The following is a 23,672-nucleotide window of genomic DNA, read 5'->3' as shown; positions in this document are numbered from 1 at the left end:
ATGTTTGCATATTCTAATTGTTCTGCCTTATGCTATAAAAATGGCTTATAAATGGATTTTACTTCTGAGGGCTAACAAAATGATGGGTTGCTTCAGCAAGTGTCCCTGTAGTCCATGGCAAAGCCCTCTGGTTTGTCCCATGTTGGCTGGTAGGAAGCTCTGTTGTCCAATGGCTTAGAAATGGCTCTGTAGTGGTCAAGAAGTGCTGTGTGCTGGCTTGGGCCAGCCTGATGCACTTTATAAAGTGTGGCTGAAATAAAGTCATTATCATTGTTTATTCTGCCTGTTCTTGTATCTCACTGCACTCAGAAGATGCTGGTAGGCCTGAAGTGGGAGTTGGGGTGTTTTTTTGGGGGGGGAGCTGGTTTCTAGCTATGAAGGGTGTCAACCCCAGCAAATCCAACCCCAAGGTAGTATTTTGCAGAAAATAACTGAAATTTGTTATGCTGTGCTTTAATGGGGTAGGTAGTTTTATTTTGCCGATTTATTTATTTTTGCGCTATATGATTAGACCTGCAGTGTTGTCTGTTCCTATCATTAGACTTGATACAGCCCTTTGTTACTTATTAATATAAAAGGAATATGAGTACCTGCTGCTATCTATGAAAGCGCTTGTTTTTCTGGTGGCTGGTTGTTGTAAAATTGAAATGGCAAATAGCTCCTTACAGCTGGGTCTTGGCGTTTGGAAATGGTTGGCTGGAGCCAAGTTAAGGCAGCCTAATGTGGCTGTTAAGTACCTGAAGTAGGTCGGCTCCGAATTCCCCCTCGCATGGTGTGGCGTATCCTCACCCATCCTGCCCCATGTTCCCCTGGAATTCCAGGAGCTCCGACCGCTGGAGCCGCCATCCCGCTCCTGGAAGCTGAGCTGTCTCTTTTTTTGGTCTTCCTGCAGCAATTCCGAGCATCCTGGCGCTTCCAAGCCTCCCTTAAGCTCCTCCAGCATGACCTCACGAATCCTGCTACGCCAGCAGCTCATGCGTGAGCAGATGCAGGAGCAGGAGCGGCGGGAGCAGCAGCAGAAGCAGCAGGCAGCCCAGTTCATGCAGCAGCGAGTGCCCGTCAGCCAGACACCTGCCATCAACGTCAGCGTCCCCACCAGCCTGCCCCCCGCCACCCAGGTACCCATGGAGGTCCTCAAGGTACGTCCGGCTCTCTCTGCCTCTCTGTCAAAGAGCTCTCGCTCATCTAAAATGTACTTTATTTAAGAGGAACTTGGTTATAGGGGGTTTTGGCAATTAAATTTTGTGAGGAAGCTGCGCTCCAGCTTGATTTGCAGCTCGTTTTGGTGTCCTGGTAGCGAAGAACAGAAAACCTTCTTTTAAAAAAAAGTTTGTGTGACTTTTTGTTTTCTTTAAACGTTGAGGTTTTGTTACAAAACTAATATATCCGTCTTTTTTCCTTTTGGAAAACGCTTCTCTGCCTTTCTATTCCGTCGTTATTTTCAAAACGAAGAAATTATAACGTATATTCAAATCAATATTTTGATTTTTAAGAGAAAACAATGAAGTATTTTTGTAAAATGGAGTCAAAACTCATTACAAAAGAGCTCCTCAGAAAGTCTTAATTTGAAGTACGGGTGAGTTTCCAGCCTCTTGCAACGAGCCTCCGTAATCCTTTTTTTGCTTAAATGACTTGTTTGCTATTAGCAGCTTTGGATTCCTTGTCCTACTGGATAGTGAAGGAGCTTGTTAGTATCCCTCTGTCAAAGGGGATGTAGATTGCTAATTACTTGGAAGGAAAACGTGAACAGCAATAAGGGAAGAGATAATTTCGTGCGCTGAGTAAGTCTGAGTGGAGTAAAGCGACGTGAAATGTCTGAATGCAAAAACGTTTTGGAGAAGTTTGCTGATATATTTCATGAAAATAAAATTTTCATTAAGTTTGAAGAGTTACCTGTTTGCATTGCTGTTGCTAAATCTTTTTATTACAGTGTCATGTTTAGTAACCGCTTTCAGTCGTTAAGCGTTGTTCTTACCAGATAAATTAATTGAGCTTGGTTACAAAACGCTTGGGGTTTGCTCATCCCTGTTATATATCAATGATACCTATTCAAAGGTTATGTTTTAAAATAGACTTGCGGGCTCAGGATTTCGAGGCAGTCGGTGTGACGGGTTTACGGAGGAAATGTAGGGTGCTTTTATGTATTGAATCTGCATTCTGGGATAGTCTTGACAGCACCAAAACTAATACTTAATTGGGACAGCGGAATCGTACTCAAATATGGTCTATGATCTAGGAATGAAAAGGTGACAGTTGAATTTTTTTAATATATATATTTCCATTAAAAATCAAATATTATATACTTTGAGCATGTGTGCATGTGCCTGTAGCAGGGAGCTCAGAATTGACTGGGGAGAGCTACAACATTTGTGCATAATGATTTGTTAAACTTCTTTCCAGGTTATGACACCATAGTTATAATTCACATCCAGAAGATGTGTAGGTGCTATGAAATAGGGGGCTTTTGTTTGTAGTGCACTTAGTGAACTAAGCATAGGTTAGATTTTTGCATCCTTTCAACCCAATGTGTTGTGATGTGAGTTTTAGGGTTTTTTTTTTTAAACCTCTTTGAAAACTTGTATGAAAGTGCTTATTTTCTGATGGTATTTTACCATTTAAGGGAGGAGTGTAATGTCTTGAAGAAGCATTAGTGGTTGTTGATATTGTTCATTTTACAATTGCCTCTTTACACGAGAGCAGAGGGGAGGCAGCCCTTCATTTCTGAGGGACAAACTGCAGCAGAGGCTGCAGCCGAGAGGTTGATGCTCAGTTATTACAGATGAAGAGCTGGCTTGTCGTGGGACTTGTGTGCAGCTCTGTAACCTGCTGGAGCATTGCTATGGAACTTCACGTGAAGGACTTCAACCTGAATCCTTGTCACAGAATCACAGAATCTTCTAGGTTGGAAGGGATCTTAAAGATCATCTTGTCCAACCGTCAACCTAACTGACAAAAATAGACACCCACACAACAAACAAGGAGCATCATCACTAAACCATACCTCCCAGCACTACATCAACCCGTCTTTTGAACACCTCCAGGGATGGTGCCTCAACCACCTCCCTGGGCAGCCCATTCCAATGGCTGATAACCCTTTCAGTGAAAAAATTTTTCCTAATATCCAGCCTGAACCTACCCTGGCGCAACTTGAGGCCATTTCCCCTGGGATGGCAAAAGATGTATCTTGTCCCCTGGTCCCTCTTGAAGGAGGGTCTCCTGGACAGAGGGAGGACACCTTCTCTGTGGTCACCTGTGGCCCAACTGGCACCAAGCATGACCCTGTAGTGCAAAAAGCTAAGAGAACATACGCTTAACTGGCTTGTGAATGAAAAGTAAAACCTGGCAACAAGTGTCTTTTGGTGACAGAATTGTGCATTGAAGGTGGTGGTTGTGTGTATCTGAGCTACCTGCTGGAATGGAACGGTGGCCTGTCTTCTCATCACCCACATACACATGCAACAGCCAAAATGAGCAAAACCAAGTCCCCTTTGAATCTCTCTGTGCATGGGAGAAGAGAAACTGTTTTGCATGGTTGTTCTGCTTGTGGTTTTGGTGGGTGAAAGCAGCTAAAGATTCATCCTTTTATCCTTACTAATGAAAGTGAGCCAGTTCTGTATAAATAAATTAGTACAAAATACCAGGCTTGACGTCATGATCTTGCTGAAAATCCACCAGCGATGTTTCAGTGAGAGTAGGATTTGCCTGAAAGGTCCATGTAATTTTGGTTGTGGCTTGTTGGTTGGTTGCTTTTTTTTTTTTTTTTTTTTTGAATAGATTATTTGGCTCAAAAGACAAGATTAACAATAAATCAGGACCTTCCTGGTGCCGATGCGCTGTCAGCTGGCTCTGCCCGTGGTAACGCTCCACGAGTGACATCATTTCCCTGCAGCTGCTTTTTACACTTCAGTTGTTTTTTAGCAGTAGACAAATTTTTCCATATGAGCTCTACAGAAGTTTTAATTAGATAAATAGGGAACTAAGTTGGTAACTTTATTATCCAGATGGTCTGAATTTAGTGACCTTAAAGGATGAGATAAAAAAATAAAAAAAATCTCCTTTTTGTCTTACACTTTCAGAAATGTTAATCTGCGAGGCAATCTTTTTTAAAAGAGAACATTCTTGTATATTACTTCACAAACAAATAAGACCAAATGTAGTAGCTGGTTTTGTTGTTGTTTTTGTTTGGTTTGGAACATAGTATCAAAACCCCCACTCCAAGCCTGTTGAATTTGTCAACATTTGGTGGATTTAGTTACATTGTGTGACTTGCCCTTTCTCCTGTATCTCACAGTGTGAGGGGGAGAGTAACACTTGCACGTCTCAGGATGGTAATTCGGAATGACGAGCTTAAAAAGAAGTCAAAGATGTTAATGAACTTGGATTTTATATTTGTTTTCAAGATTTTTAAGATGCTCATTTAGAACCAATACAGAAAGAAAGAGAAATACATACAAATCTATGTCACATGGCATAGGAATCTCCAAATTACATAATGTGATATGCTGAAGGCCATATGAATAAGTAGAATTTCATTTTCTTGAGTAATGATGACTTATTGCGTCACTTCTCTGCCAAGTAATGCAGCTTGGCAAGGTAGGAAATGACCTGTTGGAATTCAAATTTGGTGTTGCTTTGTGCAGCCTAATTAAGAGATGGACTAGGAGTAGATCTAATGTGTTTGAAACAGTATCTCTTGAATCCAATAGCAAAAGGAAGATTTGTTAGGGCTTTGTTACCTTTCTGCAGAGCTTCACAGAGGTACAGGCTGGTTTATCATTAAGCACCTTCTCATCCATCTCCTGTTGGTAGCTGAGGACTAATGATGCAGAGAGGTGTCACAGGAGTTACTTTGCTGCCCTTCAACTTCTTGTTCTGCCTTGGAAGTAGGAGCAAATAACTTAATGTTGATCATTGGAGTGGTTCCAAGGTTGGATCAGGATCCATTCCTGAGGTACAAAGTAAGTTTATATTTTTATTTAAAAGAATTAAGGTCTTTGCAAAAAAATAATCTTTAGATGTCTTCAGTGAGTTGATACATGGAGTATCTTCTTCCATAGAGGTGTGGTTTAGTTCTGTATAATTAATTGGTGTCAAGAAGCTGTTCTTTTTGTTGTTGATTGCAGTTACTCTGTTGTCTGGTAGGACTTCTTGTCTGATAGGAGCTCTTATCTGTTGGAGCAGAAACACCACTGCAGATCTCAACTTTAGTATTCCAGAGCTGATCTCTGGGAGCTGGTTGCTGTGTTTCTGTAAGCAGGGTTAAATTTGTTAAAGGTGGTGAAATCCTTGGCCGTTAAAAATTGAGAGAATCCACTTTTGGTTTGTAGTGAAGCTGGTCTGTTAACCAGCTTCTCTGCATCTCCTGTTGATGTGATATAGTTACCAGGTTCTGCTTTTCATGTCTTTTGTGTCCCCCCTCACCTGCTCCCAGCCTCCTCCTACTAAGCAACTTGCAGGATTCTTGTAAAGTGAGTGATCTCCCACCTGCCGAGTTACTGGCAGCAGCAGGGCAAATCTCCACCTTTTGAACAGGCAGTGGTAGCCCAGCATCATCTATAAGATGGTTTTCAGTCTTCTGTGTCCCTCTAGACAGCTCATTTTAGGAATTTTTTTGTTCAGCAGGCAGAAACACTGACTTGTATGACCAGAGTCTTGCGTAATGTCCCTCTGGCACTTTTACCCAAGCTGCACTGTAACAGCATGGGCATGGGGCTCACCACCCTTCGTGTGCTTTTGGGAAACATAAGGAAGAGGGCTTTTATTCATCTAAAAGACCCAGGGGAAAAAAAACAAGGAATTAATCAAAAGGCAGAGTTTGCCAGCCATCGTGCCTTACTCCCACAGGCAAGGCTTGCAAGATCCTCTACTTGTTTTTTGACTTAGTCTTTTAGAAGTTCTGGTGATAGAAGTAGTCAGACCTGAGATGTTGATTAAGGCTTGTGTTTGAAAATTGCTCTCTTCCTTTTTTTTTTCAGTCCACTTATCTCAAAGTAGTCTTTTTTATAGAATTTGCAATGGTCCAGAAAGTAAACTTCTTGCAGCAATTCAGAGAAGTGGGCCAGAGGAGGACTCACCTGTTTGCTCATTGAGAGATGTTACAAAAATAGAATTATAGCATGTTGCATGGTTTCTATTGCTTTGTCAGGTTTCTGGATAAAGTTTACTGTTCAGAAAAAACATAACACAGTCCCCTTAAGTACTTTGGACCTGCCTGTCCAAAACACAGTGTGACATTGCAGAAACTGTGACTGGTGCGAGCAGCCCAGTGTCCTCCATGAGAGGAGAAGTGATGGAGCATCCTCAGGAGTCAGGAAGGGAGGCTCAGGGCCAGCATCAGCCCATAGAATTGCAAATCAGTTCCTTTAAAAACATCACCAGCTCTTGCAGGATTGAAAGAAATACCAGTGGGCAGCTGACATCCAGCCCTCTGCAGGTCTCACTAAGCAGATGGAAGGTGGAAAATCGAGGGTGGACACTTCTTCTGTCTGTTCCCCAGTGTTACTTGTTGATGTTCCTGAGTTGCTGCGTGGATGTGACACTTGTGCTGTTGTGTTTTTAGTGTTGATGCACCAGGTCATGGCACAAGGGTTGATGGAAGCCTTAACTAGACGTGTTGTGGTGAGATGGTGTGGTCCCTGTCTCAGTCTGTCCCGGCTGCTGTGTGCTAATGCTCCTGAGGATGTGCCTGAGTGTTGTCACACCAAAGGCATAGCACAGTAAGGGATCTGCTGGACTTCTCATGGCTCTTCCTCCGTCTTTGTCTGCCATTGGGGATGTAAGAATGGAACTTCTGTTTGGCACAGGTGCTCAGATGGGAGATGCCTGAGAGAGCCACCTCAGATGCTGCTGCAAAGTGCAGCCTCCAGGGCTGGGGTGAGAACCCCAGTGGGTGTTTGCTGTGTGAACTGGTGTGTTCCTGCAGTGGTGCAGATGTCTTCTGGGCACTGCATAAATGCTGCTTTGCGGGTAATAAGATAAAAGCAGGTCTCCTGACCAGCAGATGATATAACAGGTCCCTTTCAGGATGCTAACGTTCCCTTTATCCTTCTTTCTGGAGAGTGAGCAAACAGTTCCCTTGCTCCAGGGGATCTGGACAAGGTGGGTCCTGCTTTGGTGATCTGAGGTTTGAGGTCTCTGCTCTGTGGCCGTAGAGTCTGTGCTCCAGCATAGCGCCTGCCCTCGCTTAATGGGGCAGTTTCACCTCAACTCACTTTTGGGGAGTTGGATTAGATGATCTTTATGGTCCCTTCCAACTCTAAAATTCAGTGAAATTCAGTGAAAATGCAACATGTGTATAAAAAAGCCTATGTATGGAAATACAGCACCTCAATACGTGATGTGCATATATAAAACATATCTATGGAAATACAGGCTACAAAAACATTTTTTAATATTTGGTATTAAAAGATTGTTATTAGTGTATTTGCATAAAATAATATTTATAATATGCTGGATATTTTAAAAAAATGCCTGCCACTAAGGACTCCACGTAGGATTCCCCCTGCTGCACTGCCCACGCTGGTGTCTGCACGGTAGATGTTACCTGCTCTTTTGGTGCTAGAATTATAGCTCTTTACTGCTTGTCATTGTGGCTTATCTTCTTACACCTGGGGTCCTAAACAAGCTGAAACCTCTTATTTTTCAAAGCCTGCAACTAGATACTGTTCACTGGATTTCTGCTTTATTATTCCAAGAGCTTTTGCCCATCTCATGGCAGTATTGTGGGCCGATATCAGAGTGGGTCTGTTTGTCTTTCTAAATGCTGTCCCATCGCTGTAGTTCATGCTCATCTATCTTAAAGCAACTTTTTCTTAAAGCTCCTTTCCTAAAGTAGGAGCACAGCACTGCAGCTGCCCTGCTCAACCAGGCTGCCCCTTGCCTTTGCCCGCACCTCATTGTTCATTCAGATTTTAAATGCACCACCACGATAAGCTCTTTGCATCAGATACCCTCTATTTCTTCGTTTTTAAAATGCCAGGCATGCCTTCTGAGTGATGTTAATGACTATGGACATATAGCAAAAAAAATTAAAAAAAATATACCCCAACCTGGTCCTTTTTCATTGTGTTTATTATGGAGTGACCCATGGAGGTAACACAGCCCTGCCTGGCAGGGGAGGCTGTGCAGTTAGTAATAGTCTTCTTGGTATAATAGTTACCATAAAACTTCATTGTATAAGGGACTTATCTCACTGTTCTGAAGAACAGGAACAATGGGATGTCATGATAAACCTGTGGTAGCATCTGCTACAGCAAATGTGTGTTTGTGGACGTGCTTATCTGATTAAAAGTTAATTTAATCTCACCTGACAATGGTAGAAAGCAGTGTGTGCCGGTATGTTAAGTAAGTGTGGTGTGTATTTGCAATTGAGAGCTTAGACAAATGATTTGCCAGGCTGAGTCTTGGTGAGCTACAGATAGAACATTTAAACTAAGGTTACTTATGCTCAGGGACTCTGGTTATGCGTAACTTAAGCCTCCAGCAAATTCTTCATAAAGAAAAACTTGCATTTAACTACAGAATCACTAAAGCCTTCCCTGCCTCCTCAGCCTTCACGTAAGTAAAAGTATCTCTTAGGCCTCTTAACTTTTGCTTGCTCAGTGGGTTGAAAGCCATTCCAAAACAAGCACTGGTGCTTGATGGCTGTGGTTAGTAACAGAGGTAAAATGTAAACTCTTGCTTAACACCTAGGTTATTAGACATTAAAAATGCATGGAATTCAAGGGGGCAACATACTTCTGTCTACAAGTATCTGACTGCTTGGCTGCTAGTGCAAAATGCTGCTTTCACCCTTTGTCCCAAATGTCCTTTTCCTATGGATGCAAATAGGGTGCTTTGCTTGGGCTCTTGAGAGAAAGGCTGTTGTGGATAAAGATGTCTGATCTTGCCACCTTGGCTCTTCAGCTCTGATCACCGTGGCACAAAATACAGCTCCCAAAGCTGTGAGAGAAGCTGCTGCTGCTAAATTGTGCTGCTGGGGGTGGAGGGGCTAGGGTATTTCCTGGGCAAATGGTGCTGGGAGCAGGTAATTGAGCAGAATGGGAAGGTGGCTGAGAAACAGCTCCCTGTCACAGAGCTCTTGCCCTACAAGTTCACAGTAGTTACCAGGTAGTCTGAAATAACTTTTTTGACATGGAGGAAATAAGGATATATTCACCCAAAATGGTACAGGCATCTGGAGGTCTAAGCTCGGGTGGCCTTTTAGAAGGTTCTTGGTGGTTTCTACCCTAGTTGGTGGTCTTGAGGATTTGCTGTCTTCCCGCAGGCATGGTAACATCTCCACAAAGTTAAGTTTGTTCTGTTACGGCTTCAAAGCACTGGGTCTTTTTTTTTTTTTTTTCTTCTTTTTCCATCCCCCACGGTCTAGACACATTATCTGATGGCTGAGTTACCAGACCTTGGGAAAATGGTGGTTCACCACGTGTCAGTGGCTGTTTTGGACCTGCAGAAGATGAGTTAATCTTCCTAAAGATTTGTAGGTGCCCATAGCTGTGGCTATTAAAAGCATTGATGAGGCTCCACCAGGCTACCAGCTAACTGGTTTTAGCAGCATGTAATATTAAGTCCTTTTTTTGGTCAACTTTAATTTAAAAACCACCTTATTCTGCTCTCCTGGTTGAGCCAGGGACGTATGAAGAGGGTGAGTGCTGGTCATTGCAGTTGTGTTTGTCAAGTCCACGGCTTAATGTGGCAGAAAATAGATCCCGGAGCCACACGCAGCGCTGGAGAGTGGGGGAGTTGGGTGGAGGTCTAAGGAGGCCTCTGCTGACACCTTCAATAGATGTTAACTTTTAAATGTGAAAAATTAGATCTGCTTAAAGTAATCTTTTGGTATTATGTATACTTGCAAATATTTCAGTTTTTCAGCTAGTTTGGCAGCATTATTCTACGAGATGCTGAACCTGCGTAGTGAATGAATTCAAAGTGACAAGCTGGAGACATTCCTGCCATTCAAGAGAGGCTTAAGGAATTTCTTATTGGCTAAATTACAAATATGTAGCATTTTGCCCAGCACTGCATGACCGTGACATGATTAGTGCTTTTCCTCCCCTCCCCAGCACTGATATTTTTTTTTTTTTGGAAAAAAAAAAAAAAATTAGATTAAGAAGTACCAGGCAGAGATGCAAAAGCTTGAAAGAGTAAAAACCAGCCTTACCTTGAATGATTCTGTCTGTCATTGGATTGGTTCCTTAATTAGCCCCATGTCCTTTAACCTCTTGAGAAATAAGTAAGGGATAAATTTGGGGATAAAGACAAAGACGCCTGGAGATTTACCACACACCGCTAGGTAATTCATCAAGGAATGTTGGTAATTAGCCCTGCCTCTTTCCTTTCTGGCTCATTTAATAAAACTGGTTGATTTAAAATAATGCCTGCTGGTTCATTATCAACTACTTTAAGAGCCAAGTTATGAACTTGAAACAAAAAACGGTATTGTGTTGTCTGTAAAGGGCCTGGCAAGTGTCGTTTGTTTTGTTTTTTAAAAAAAGAAATTATTCAGTCCCGTCATCAGTCTCCCCAACTTGATAATTAAATATTACTTTGTTTGGATTAACTTTGGCTTTTTGGGTGTATTTATTTCTAGTGTCTACTACTGAGAGGCAGAGAGGAGGAAAAAAAAAATCCAAGATCTTGAAAAGGTACATGTCAGATTGTGTTAAGAAAGCATGGCCTGATGGAATTCAACTGAATACGGACTTTACAATAGTAGTAGTCTTCCAGTTGAGGAAGTGGGTAACTGTTTTAACCCTTTATTTCTTGGAAGTGAGTACCAGCTTCATGTCTTGCTCTTCGAGGAAAATGATCGGTGTCAGTAATGCGTCTCTTCAGTGCTTGCAGTGGAAACTGTCCCTGAATTGAGGACAGAACTCATCTGGTTTGCATTTGCTCAGGAGAATATTCAAACAGTGTTCTTTCTTTTTTCTTTATGGGTAGGAATAGCATTGCTCAGAAACTAAATGCGTGTGTCAGGCTAGACCTGGATTGATACACTGCTGCCTTGGCACTTTCCTGGGAGAATATTTCTGTATGTCAGCATCCAGTTTGAATTTGTTACATCAACAGTTGCTGGTCAGAGGATCTGGTTAGATGTGTCTGTCTGGCTTTAAGAATTAAGTTATTATTACTGTAAATCTTCCTTTAATAATTAATGTCAGACTCAGATTGCAACACTTCTGAAAGTGTTGTGGGCTAGAGGAAAAGCAGGCTGTGCTAGCCTTCTACTTACGATCTGGCTTGCTAGATCTTGAATCCCATAGAAGACTTCTTGTGAACTTCTTCCAACTCACCAGTATCGTCTGGGGCAGAATTGGATATAGTGTTTCTGTGCAAATGAGAAAAAACATCCTCCTCCCTTGTCTTCTGTACATCACCTGGGATGGTGCTCATTCTGGTGGAGCTTGTGGTTGTTACTTGCCACTGGGACCCAGGAAAACTGTGTGTCTGTTTTCACATGCTTGGCAGATTAGCACATTTAAGAAGGAAAATAATAAAAGAATTAAATAAATGTGATGGCCTTTGTGGAAATACTACTCTGCCAATCTTTGGTTCTCAGCAGTTCTTTTGTTCCCAACGAGGAAAATACCTTGCTGCCTCCAAATGCTTACAGAGAGAGCGCTGGAGTTTTAGGGTAACAGCTCAGCCCTGCAGGGTGTCACCAGAGAAACTTCCACTGGGTGCCAGTTGCCACTTGTTTATTATTTTGAGATTTCTTAATAAGATTTTATAGTTTAAATTGACTTAGAACTAGATATATTTTTTTTTTCCAGCTTGTAATGATGTGGAGCAGAAAATCAAGTATCTTTTTTTTTTTAAATGAAAATAAAAAGAGGGGGAAAAAACCCCAACAAAGAGAACTGTATTTAATACCAGTGTTTCTGCAAAGTTAGAATGTCCATGCCGAAATGGTAATTTGGGTTTCCCACATCATATTGAAGCAATATTTTTAACATATTGGAGCAATATTGGTCCAATTATGGACCTCTGTGAGTTAGTGTCCTCAACTTGCTGAGTATCAGTAGTTGAAGTTCCAGTTAGTTCTCTGAAAATTCTTGGGTAAATTACACAACTCAAACAGATGGGTTGTTTTTTTTTTCCTTTTGAACTTGCTCATGAGCAGCACGCATTTCAACATCGATATTACAGTAATTAATTAAACAATACACAAGATGCTGGGAAGCACTGAGAACTCATCCAGGTACGTCGTTCGCTGTGCTGCATTTTCATGGTCTCTCAGCAGATGGCATTACGGTTTCCAGGAGAGTGAGGATTTATTGGGAAATCTCTCCGCTGCAAACTCGTCCTTCTAGACTATTCCTTTCTCCGATGAAGGCTAATACTTGGGTGTTAAATACTGTTTAGACACATTATTCTAATCGTGTTGTTTGCTTGTGTTATTGTATTTTATTTCCACCAGCTAATGTCCCAGAGGTACCCTTAAGCTGTTAACCAGTTAAATGCTGTATGTAATTGTTATTACATGCTAAACTCAATTACTGCTAGAAAGTCTGTGAAAGGCAGGCTGCCTCTTTGAAATAAACCTGCTACTGGCATTCAGTAGAAGTAATAAAGTTTTTCAGCAAGTGAGACTAGACAGCTAAAAAACCTTAAGCAATGAAACTGGAGCATGTTTTCCACTGAGCATTCCCGATCCTCAAAGCTATGTGAGACATAACTGTATTGCATTAAGATATATCCCCCCTCCTGCTTTTGTGCTACAAATCATGATTTTTGTAGACAATGTAAGCTAGTGAAAGAAAAATAAATTGAAGAAGCAAAAAAAGCAGTAAATAATACTGTATTTCTAAATTAATGTGGCTTATACAACCCAGAAGCCATCAGCTGTTTTCAGGCAACCCACCTACTTGAAACCCTGACTTCTGACAACGGCATTTTTGTTACAGACTTGGCTGGAATCTGTCTCCTATCTCCAAATGAACACATTGACATCAGCAGGAACGTGTCTTGCGTGTTGAAAGAAACCAGTCTTTCAAAGAGCTGGTTTTCTGTCTTGGAGCAATGTACTCCTTGTATGTATGTATCTATCTATTGATCTATCCATCTTCTCCTTTTGAACTCGGAGAGGGGCAGAGCAGCTTGCCAAGAAGCATCTCAGGCTGAGCGTGTGCTATGGATTCAGCTGTGGATGCTGAATGTATGGGAGTGTTGGGAGCTGTTGCTGGAGCTGAGCTTTGAGTCTCTGCAGCAGGCAGGCATCGCAGCATCTTTCAAAGGTCTGAGGGCTCATCGCTGCAAGCTCCAGAAAGTCCTAAGAGTGAGTTTCAGAGGCAAATGTAAACAAGCAAGAACAGAAATTCTCTTTTTAAAAAATATTGCCTTCCTTGAAAGGAACCCATTTCAAGACTGAGGAGTAGAAAACAGTTTATCTGCCTATCCCAGGTCCTTATAAAGGTCCTGTCGAGGGCCTTTAGGCAGCAGGCTGAAAACCTTGTTATTAAGAAGATTTCTACTAGCTGTCTAAGGCTGTGACTTCTCTCTGCTTGGTTTTTTTTTTTTTTTTTCCCTTTAGGTGTGTGGGTTTTTTTTGTTTCTTCTGGGTTTTGGGAGTCTTGTTTCGGGACAGGCTTATTCCAGTTTACCCGTATCGGTGATCCAGAGAGCCGTTGCCCTTAACCAGCATTGCTGTCCCGATAGCAGCTGAGTGATAAACCTGGCTTTGGCAAGACAACTTGTTCTTGCTGGGAGGGCAGAGCTGCTCTTTTTTTTGCTACTGTCTCATGTGAAGTAGGGCTGCTCTGTTGAAGCAACGTGGTGCTCTGCTAGCGTTTCAGGAGCCGCTTTAACGTTAATTCCTGCCTTGTTAAACAGTGCTTTGAAGTTAATTCTTGTCCTGTTTAACAGAAAGTTCTCAGAAGTGAGACTTGTGTTTTAAAAAAAAGAAAAAGCAATCAGTATTTCCATAGCTTAAAGTATTATCATAACTTACCAATTGAAAAGTCTTTCTTTGAGCAATCTAATATTATTTTCCTATGCTATTTACTTAGCTATTTTAAAATTCTGCTGCCTGACTCTCACCAAAAACTATACTCTTCTGAAGTACCGTGATAGCCTGGGTCTCAAAGAAACAATTTGTTCGGGGAAGGAGTAAAATGACCTTGAATGAGTCAGCACTTGTGTGTAGCAATCGTAAGCTTTCTGTCCTCTTTGCTCTCTAAAAGGAAATGAATTCTGGACCACAGGCACCATTCATTGCGCGGCAGTTAATGGGCTCCATTCACATAAAGTTCATATATTCCTTAAGGGTTCAGCCCCGGTATGGTTTGCTGTGTAAAAGGAAAAATAGTATTTAATCATGCTACTGTGGCTTTTCAAAAGAGTTTATCCTTTTCTAATGTGCATTGGCTTTTTGAGGGAAGAAAAGTGGTGCCTTCTGCTCTGGAGTGCTGCTTATTCAATAAACACCGCTTTGCAGTGGGTCGCTGTTCAAAATTGCCTCCTGCTTTTCCCTGCAGTGTTTAATGTAAGGAATGAGGAAAAAGCCTCCAGCCAGGGCTTCTGCCCGTTCTCAGGACTTATCCTTAGAAAACCCTTCTCTCTGAACTTTCCCCAAGAAAATTTATTAATTCCACTTATCTGCTTTGGTTTAAGGCAATACCTATGAGGACTGAGTCGGGTCTTGCTGGCTCTGTGTGATCTGAGCACAGGGTGTCTAGACGCTCCGCGTTGGATGCGGAGTGAGGAATGTGGTGACTGCTGTGGGACCTGGGAATAATGAGGGATAACTATTCCAGGAACACAGTTAATCCAACTTTTGCATTTTCTTCTCTGGTAGCTGCAATTCCAGATAACGTGCCTGAATAGCTATTGCTACCAGCTGTATATAAGCAATAGGCCACCAGATGGGGTAAAGCAGAAGCAGCTTTGGCTGTTACTCAACTCTTTATTTGTGCCCGTTTTTATTTTTTGGGTATGGTTCTGTGACACATTGGCTGTGGCAGCAAAGGTGGAGGCTGGTGTCTCTTGCAGCCCTGGTAGTTACTGCTGCCGTGGTTGCACCACGGGATTAAAAAAAGACCTGGTTTTGGAAAGGTGAGCGTTGTTATTTTTTTAATCAGCTTAGTAGTTTTGATCGCCTGGGTGAACGTAGCCCTGCAAACTGCTCTACCTGCTTAGCTGAGGGGTGAGAGCAGTGGCCTGAAGTACATTCCCAGTTGCCCCCACGAGACCAGACTAGAGCTGGTCTGACAGCCATGGCTTGAACAGCCTTCAGTGTTGTGAGCCATTCCCCTGCGGGGTCCCACCTCTTGCCCCGCGCTGCCTGAGGATGCCCAGCTCACTGGGGTGTCCTCGGGTTTGTCCTTGTCAAACCCAGCTGTTTGCTATCGTGGATGTACTGGCATCTCCTCTGGCTCCTAGCAGATCTTAGGAAAAACTCCAAACTTCTTTTCCTCTGTTCAAACTTTATTTCATTTAAAATAAAACTCTGTTCAGTGTGAGCTTATGTGTATTTTTGAAGCATTCAGATCTCTAAAAATATTTATTCCATCCTGTAAAATAGTGACATAGTAAAAGGGGTTTATACTTGAGGTTTAAAAAAGGGTGAGGAAGGTGGGGAAGATTGAGTTAGGATCCAGTTAATCCACATCTAATCTCTAATTACATCCTTCTAACTCTGGCATCTGCTTGCCTTGAATTGTGTTACGTTCCCATGCTATTTCTTGAGTAGCTAAAAAGTCATGTATGTTATCAAACAGTGATGAGAGGTATGTTGTAAAATACGTGTCATATGTTGTTTGTATTTTTTCAGTGTTAAAAGGAGAGGCATGATTGTTTTACATAAATCTGGCTTCAGTGGAAGATAGTGTGCCTGGTTCCCCTTGTGAACATAGTTCTGCTCTTGTAATAGCGTTTGAAGGGTTACGTTAGTGTGGGTCAAGTGCGGTTTAAAATAGGATTCTTCTGAGACCAAGCCTGGAGGCCCTGAATTTCTTTCTCAAAAGACGTTTTGATCTTCTGACAAAACTATTACTTCTGAATTTCTTGGTGATTCATATTTGCAACTAACCTTTGGAGAGCTGGAATGATAACACATACTCTTCTTTGTGTTTTGTGAATGTGCCTCTCCTGGCGAGCTGTTGGCTTGTGCTTTTTTGAAGTTCAGATGAAACCATTGAAAAGAGTTTTCTGTGCGCTGTTTGGGAAGGTGGAATTGGTCTGGTGTTGTGCAACAAAATGTGATTCTAGTCCTGCAGAAAGAGCCCCAACCCTGACCTTGGTAGGACTCTATGCAGTAGAGGATCAAGAGCTTCTAGTCCCTTGCAGGCTAGAGGTTTTATATGTGCTCCCATGCTGAAAATGCTGCTGTATTTGTGTGTGTGTGTATATATATATATAGGGTATGTATGTGTGCTGGAAGAGCATCACAGCAGAAGTTTAGACCATCTTTTCATATAACCTTTTTTTCATAGTCTTTTAAGTTGTCATGATAAAGAACATATGTGTGCAATATCTATTGAAGTAATGATCCTGACGGCAGTTTTTTGTAAAAACTGCAGCACAAACAAGGTTATTGACAGCTAACTTGGTTTTTGTCAAAGATTTCACCAGTGATGGTCCTGCAAGCGCCCTATCCTCTGGCCTGATCAAGGGTCACTTATGTGGACGAGGAGCTTCTCATTACACAGTGTAACTAATTATTTTCCTACCGAATGTGAAATAACATGAGGAGGAGAGTTTTCAACAGCTCGTCTCTGAAAGACACGGAGGGGCAGGTGCGGGGAAGGTTACAAAAATGGCCGAGGGACTGGATGTTGTTTTTGTAGGTATAAAATAGATTGTGATGCCATGTCTCTATGTATGTATGGCCCGAGATCTTAAAAGCGATGAAAGGTTGGCATCCTTGTTTAATAAATGAGCCCATGGGAGTCTTGTTTTTTTCTGGGAGCCAGACGATAGCTACTGTCTGTTGTGGGAACAAGATCATGGGGTGCAGAGGTGAGGTCATGCAACCTAATGGCTATTTGCCTTAAATACGTCTTTGTGTTACGAAAGTATTACGGCAGCATTCTTTTAGCTAAGAAATAACTAAAACACTAAGTTTCATTGTGGTTTCTGGGTTTGAAATTAGAGTGGAATAAGCATACTTAATTTCTTACTGTTGTTACCTGTAATCTTTTGTGGCTGCTGTGATGTCTGCTGTAGCACCTACTTTGTGAGTGAGACGTCAGGAAATAAAAGATGTAATGTGAGGAATTAAAAGATGTAACCTTGCTTAATGGAGGTGTGGGACATTAGCACTCTACTCCCTGGGAAGAGCCACCACCATTCAGAAGTAACCCTGACAGCGCTGGCTTTGAGTTTCAATGCTCTGTGGCATCAGTTTGGCCTCCTGGGTTCATTCTCCTCCAGAGCGGTGGCTTGTCACCCTCTACAAGGAGTGTCCCCACCTTTGCAGCTTGCCAGAGTGCCCCCCAAAACATCCCAATTCTGGTATTTAGCAGAATGCTTCAGATCGTAAGCCAGTTGAGTTTGCATGAAGGTGACTTGGATTATCTTACATTAGAGAACATGATGATCAAGCGCTCCGAGGTACTGAAACTGTTTTATTACAACTCACTAGGTTTTAGTACAGTCATAAATAACATCACAGCTCGTTGAGCAGAAGGATAAAAATCAAGCAGTTCGGTGGTAAGCCAGCATGCGTTTCCTTCACTTCAATGAAGTCAGCGATTTATTATTATTTTAGGCTGTGTCTAATGATCATATTAAGTAGTGTGAATAAAATGGATGTATCCAAGACTGCTTTATTCTTCTGCTTGTTTGAGTCTTCCATGTTGGGGCTGACACGAGACATTCGGCTGTAGGCGAAGTGGTATAGAGCCCAGCTAAGTCTTTCTAATTCTTTATTAACTGTGACATGTAAAAGCTCAGGGCATGTTAACAGCGTAAAACTGTTTTGAATTAACAAAAATCTCCATTCTCTTGCTAACTTCTTCTTGTGGCGCTGTGTCTTTGTCACAAAGCGGATAGCCTCCGACCAGGCGTGTTCCAGAACAAGTGTCCTTTGTGCTCTAGCCAGTTTCTTGCCAAGTGGTTCGTTAAAATAAATGGTCCTTTTGAAATTGTTCTCACTCTTATTTTTGGAGGCTGCTTGAAACATTTTGGTAGGAAGGCCCTTCAGTAGATGCGCAGGCCAAGCTCTTCCAGCACGCCCTGCGTGGCACTGGTGGGATTTGGTGTATTTGCTTTCTGTTTTCACATTTGGGTCGTGATTAGTGGCATGTTCTTGATATGTGCTTTGTAAAGTGACCTTGAGAGCACGGTGCCAGCCTCCAGTCCCCATGTAATTATGTGGACAGTGAGTGTAGCAGGCTTCCACCTAGGTCATTTTTAGACAAGTATGCAACAAGTGTAGATGTCCTTCTGATGTGCGCTGTGCCTTCAAAGTAGGGAGGTTTTTTCCCTTGATTATATTATATTACATTTGAGTTTACAAATAGCTTTTATTTAAAAAGAGGAGGATACACCTGTTTCTATTTGTGGCTTTTGGGTGTTTGATACATTTTGAGCTAGTGCTGTCTTTACATCTCTCTCCCCATCTTGCGTTCCAGTGCTAAATGTTGAAATTTTTGTGAAATAAATACTTCAGTAGCCCACAGGCAATGGTATGAACACCAATTCTTTCTCACAAGCTGGTGTTGTGGATTTGAAAGACTTATAAATCAAACTCACTTCTTGCTTAGCCCCAAAGTGCTGAAGATTACATTCCTCAACATTTGAAGTTATCTTGGCTCAAAACTGTGTTGCATATGCTATAAAATTGAGTAATCTTTCCCAAACCTCACAGAGACAAATGAGTCCAGTGTAGAGGGTATGGGGTTTTAAAATTTATGAAAATAACAGGTTGGGTTTTTTCCCTTTCTTCTACTTCTTATTTACAGTTTGGGCAAAATAGCCTATTTTAGCTTAAATTTCACTGGTGAGAAGTCAGTGTTGCATGACAGACTTTAAGGCAAGTCCATGCAGGGGCGAAGTAGATTTACTGCATTAAATCTGCTTTTGACATGGAGACTTGGAACTTCTTGAATTTTATTTTATTAAAGTCTGGATAAGCAAACACCCTGTCCCATTCTGTGTTGGTTGGAAGAAGTCCATGTCTCTAGGAAGATGGTAATAAGGATTTTTATTTCAAACTCTGTGTGTGCTGTCTCTTCTTCCGCTTTAAGCTTAGCTCTGGTTACTCTGTACTCAACCTCTTCTATAAAACTGATTCACATTTTCTCCTTTGTTCATTTTGTATGAAGTATGCCATTTTTTTTACTCAGTCCCATTTGCATTCTTCACTTTTGGCAAATGAGCAATGATGAGTAACCTGAGCAAAACCGGCTGTGGAGAAGGATGCTCCTTCTCACCTGTGGAAACTGCCTCCTCGGGGCATTGCAAGACTTGAAGATAAACTCAGAATCTCTAAATCCTTTGCACGTGTGAAGGTTGATGTGAATTAAGTAGTAGCCTGACCTGTTGAGGCCCTGCTGGAGAGAAGCGTCAGCATTCGGCACCTCTTCCCTGCCATGGGAAATGCAGTAGAGGGAAGTCATTGAAGACACCAGTTTTTCCAGCAGGTTTGTAGTGAACCAGACACCTGGAAGCGAAATACTCTGTCCTGCAGGTCTAGCAGGGGTTACTGAGGGCTGGAACGGTGGCTGGATTAGTAACCCCTATGAAATGTAACTGATAGTCTTGCTCAGGCTCTAAATATGTGACTGCAAGTCAAAGCTGGCACTGGCTAACACCGTGCTTGGCAACCTTAGGAGGAAGATAAGGTTGGACAAATGCTTTTACCTCTCTAATGTGACTCTTTCAAGTCGATAGTGAACTGTGCTAGAGTGGTCTGGTAAATCTTGTGTTGGTGCTGCTTGGGCTGTAGGAAGGGTGGATGATTGTGCTGGGCTATGGAACTCTGTTGGTGGAAGTTGGGAGCAGAGATGGCTTCAAACTGTATTGGGCTTGGGCTCTTGGGCAGCTGATATATCTGTGGTCCTGTGACTCTGCTGCCTCTTGAGTTTGCATCTCTACACCAGGTCTTGCAAGAGAGTTTTTTGGAAGCAACTTTATGTCTATCTTTGACAGTTCCTGTGAGGAGGAGTCTTTTGTGTCCTACTGCGAACCATCTCAAAAGTGCCGATGAAAGTGCTGCCCAGCTTCCTTCTGAGAGAGGAGGATGGCAGAAGTGGATATGAGGTGCTTGAATTAAGCTTTTTACCGTGGCTGTACCATAATTCAAACTTGCCTGTCAGGTGCAGTTGTGTGGCTGATATTGTTGCGTGTTAGTCATAAAATATTTACGCTCTGAAGCACCTGGGGTAGGTGAAATCATAGCAAAAGATTTGTGTCTGACGTTTTATGGAGTCAATTACTTGTCTGTCCTAAAATGTTGCAATGCTTTTTTGGTACTTTCTCAGTAACTGTATAAAATAAAAATTTATGGCATGTGTGTTGGGAAGTAAACAGCTGAAATACTGGTTTCCTAGCAAAAAAAAAAAGCAGCAGTTCAAAGGAGTGAATCGTGTCTGAGAGCCATGCTTGTGGAATGGCAGCTAGCATGCCACTAACCTGCAAACTACATCAATTCCTGTTGCCTTAAGCAAATTTGTGAACCTCTCTTTAATTCCTTAGTTACTGTTGTCATGTGCTTCTATAGCTAAAGCACAGTTTTTAAATATTAATCCACTAATCCACAAAAACTTTGTTCTTTTTGTCTGCTTCATGTCTTTCCCTTGGATAAAAAGTCACGTTACACAGAGGAATTTTTGGTGATGGGCAAAACAACCTCTAGTTGTGTAAGTGATGTTCATTCTGTACAATGTGCCTTTTCTTTTTCATAACTATTTGTGCTTGAAGATGACTGTTGGATCCACTTAGACTGCAATTGTGATGCCAGTTCCTAAATAACTTTCTTGTACCTGCCTTGGTTTTCAAGTTCAAAGGGTTTTTGGGGTGAATTAAGTAACCAAGGAGTTCTTTTGTGCTAACTGATGTCATTTCCTTGCGTTGGCTATGTCCTAAGGTAAAATGCTGGAATCAACTCATCCTGCCTGTCATTAACCAGTCAATACAAGGAATTCTTCACTTTTTTCCTGTTCTTAGGCTTTCTTGTCAGTGCTCTTCTGGCTGCCGTACGTGGGTTAGGGACTAGAAGAAAGGGGAACAAATATGCTCTAGAAAAGATGGAAGGAGGGGGAGAGCAGCAGCTGGAGAAGTTGCTGGATAAGTTTATCTATTACTAAATGCACAGTGCCCTTATGGGGAATGGTGTATCACAACCCAATCAACTGAATTTTGATTATATTTAAAATGAGGCAGCTGTTCCATCTTGGAAGACTGGAAAGGTTTTAGGAAGCAAGAGGACTGAACTTCTCATGTGAAGATGCTTCAGGCTACTGCGTCCTTAGGGGAACAAATGTGATGCTGTTGCTTAATGTTTGAATGCTGCATGTGGGAAAATGTCTTTGAGAGTGAGTTAAACCATTGTCCGGCTGGTTATTTGGATTTCTCTGAGTTTGGGTGGTAAGAGGGTTCTTCCTGACATTGCAGTGGAACCCACGATCAATATTTTAATGAAATAATTTATTTTTTTAATGATCTTTAGGATTTTCAGGCTTAGTGGATCAAGCAGTAGTAAATATGACTTGCAGAATCTTGAAACTTGGAGTAGAAAACTTCGGGAGAGTAAATCACTCTTAATGCAAGAGGCACTAATTGATTATCTTTTTCATATGTCTCCTCAGATATTTTTTTTTTCTTTTTTTCTTTCTAGCCTGAAAGGATAGATACCTATTTATACAGCTTTCTGATTTTATTCAAAGTCTTAGAAAGCAATTTATTGCTGCTGCTGTTGGATTTCTTATCCTTAACAAGTGATTGGTTGAAGCAGCTTTAAAAAGCAGTATTGAAGCCCTGGACTAAGATGTTGAACAGGCTTTCTGGTGTGGTGGACTGAACTGTAGCCCTTACAAAACACTTCAGTGGATGTGGTTTTGTATCGTTTTTCTTTGGGTACCATTAATTGTTAAGTAACACAGAATTTTAACCTTTCTTAAAAAATCCCATGACATTTAGCTGTCTAAGCAACAAAAAGTTCTATTGAACTGAGAAAACTGACCAAAAAGTATTTTATTTGTGATTATAAACTGTAAGTCCTAAGGCAATTTACTTGAAACAAATGTTCTTTTTAATTAGAGGAGGGAAAAAAAAAAGTGAGGGTAGGGGGAAAAGCCTTCCTCCCCCCTGGTTAACTGTCCTGTAAGTCTCTGGTATGTCCCTATGCCCAGGCCTGTCTTTGCTTAAATGAAGTATTGAATGGTTTGGCTTTACTTTCACAGGAATGTTCAGTGATGGTTTTGGTGAGAAGAATCTCCTTCTGTGTGGTTTGGGGAATGGGAATCTGCTCCTTCCCAGCTCATGGGGGTCAGAGGAGCAGGACAGCCCCGAGCTGCTGGCATCGTGATGGTCTTCTGTCACTTGTGTTGCACTAACAGAGGGTTTGGGGCATCTTCAGCTTTGCATGCTCAAGCAGGAGGCCTCCTCTGCTTAACTCCATGTCCTGGTTGTTAGCAGTTCTCTTTTTGCTAGGAAATGGGTGTTGTGTCCTGTAAGCTCCAGCGGGAAGAGGAAAGCAGGGGAAGCTGTTTTGGCTTCACAAAATGGCTCCCCTCTGAGCAGCTAGGCCTGAACGTGGCAGAGGCTGAGCATGGCGTCGGGGATGGCCAGGGGCTCTGGAGTGGCTGTGGCCTTTGCCAGAGGGGTGAGAGAGATGAAGCTGCAATATCCCCCACGAAGAAAGAGGTAGATGAGAAGTGGGGAAGACCAAGAGGTGGCAGAGGAAGTCCTGGGGCTAGGAGATGGCTGGGCCTGGGGGGCAAGGAGACTCTGCCCACCGAGCTCCCTGTGGTAGGATATGATTGCTGTCCTCAGGGTGTGGCTAGTTCAGAACTGGCTTTGTTCTCCTCAAGTTCATTTAGTGCTTTGTTCCTGGCTGTTTCTCTACTTGGCCTGGTTGCCTTTTCTTCAATTCATGCGAATGTTGTGGGAACATGAGTAAACCAGTAGTAATGTGGATACCTGCAAAAGTTTTGGTGATTTTGCTAAATTCCTCAGTAGTTACAGGAAAGATCACGAGTAAAAAAACTAGTAAGTGCTTCGGTTGTATAACTTCAGTATTTTATTTTATTTTTTTAATAATTCAGGACCCAAAGCTGTTCATACAAAGCTATTCTGTGATTACACTGGAAAGGATAATTTTTTTCTTATTTCTCCCTGGGTGGTAAGAGAAGTTTGAAAACAGCGGTACTTGGAGATGTGACAATTGTAATTTTTAGGTAGTAACTGAGATGGCAAAGCCCAGTAAGCAGTATTCCACCTGAAGGAAGTACTCTTAACACAAGATATGCTGAGTTTGTGCTTACCTTCTGCAGTTTCCCATTTCAAATAAAACAAACCCTTGCATGGACAAATTCAGAGGTATATTCACAGACCAACTGACTTAGTCTAGTTATCTTCATCCAAAAGTACTGGTGGGTCAAAGCTTGCTCCTGCAGTGATTAATGAACTTGAAGTTTTCCTAGAGGATGATTGGTAGTAAAACCACAGCTAATTAATATTTTTTATTCCGGTATGAGTTCTCTGTTAATTTAATCATTAGGCATTTGGTTTCT

At 41.9% G+C, this 23,672-nt stretch overlaps 1 protein-coding gene across 8 annotated transcripts in view; it reads left to right on the top strand.

Annotated features, from left to right (window-relative positions):
* Window positions 1-23,672, top strand: part of MITF (microphthalmia-associated transcription factor) — a 114,894-nt gene that overhangs the window by 64,410 nt on the left and 26,812 nt on the right. For all 8 annotated transcript variants that reach the window (XM_014946750.1, XM_014946749.1, XM_014946745.1 and 5 more), the window contains one exon: window positions 893-1,139. In XM_014946750.1, coding sequence (XP_014802236.1) covers window positions 893-1,139 — 247 coding nt within the window. The remainder of the gene's footprint in view (window positions 1-892; window positions 1,140-23,672) is intronic.

Source organism: Calidris pugnax, unplaced genomic scaffold, assembly GCF_001431845.1.
Source record: "Calidris pugnax isolate Ruff unplaced genomic scaffold, ASM143184v1 scaffold81, whole genome shotgun sequence".
Lineage (NCBI taxonomy): Eukaryota > Metazoa > Chordata > Aves > Charadriiformes > Scolopacidae > Calidris > Calidris pugnax.
Note: the sequence above shows the minus strand (reverse complement) of the source record. Positions and strands in the feature narration are given on the sequence as shown.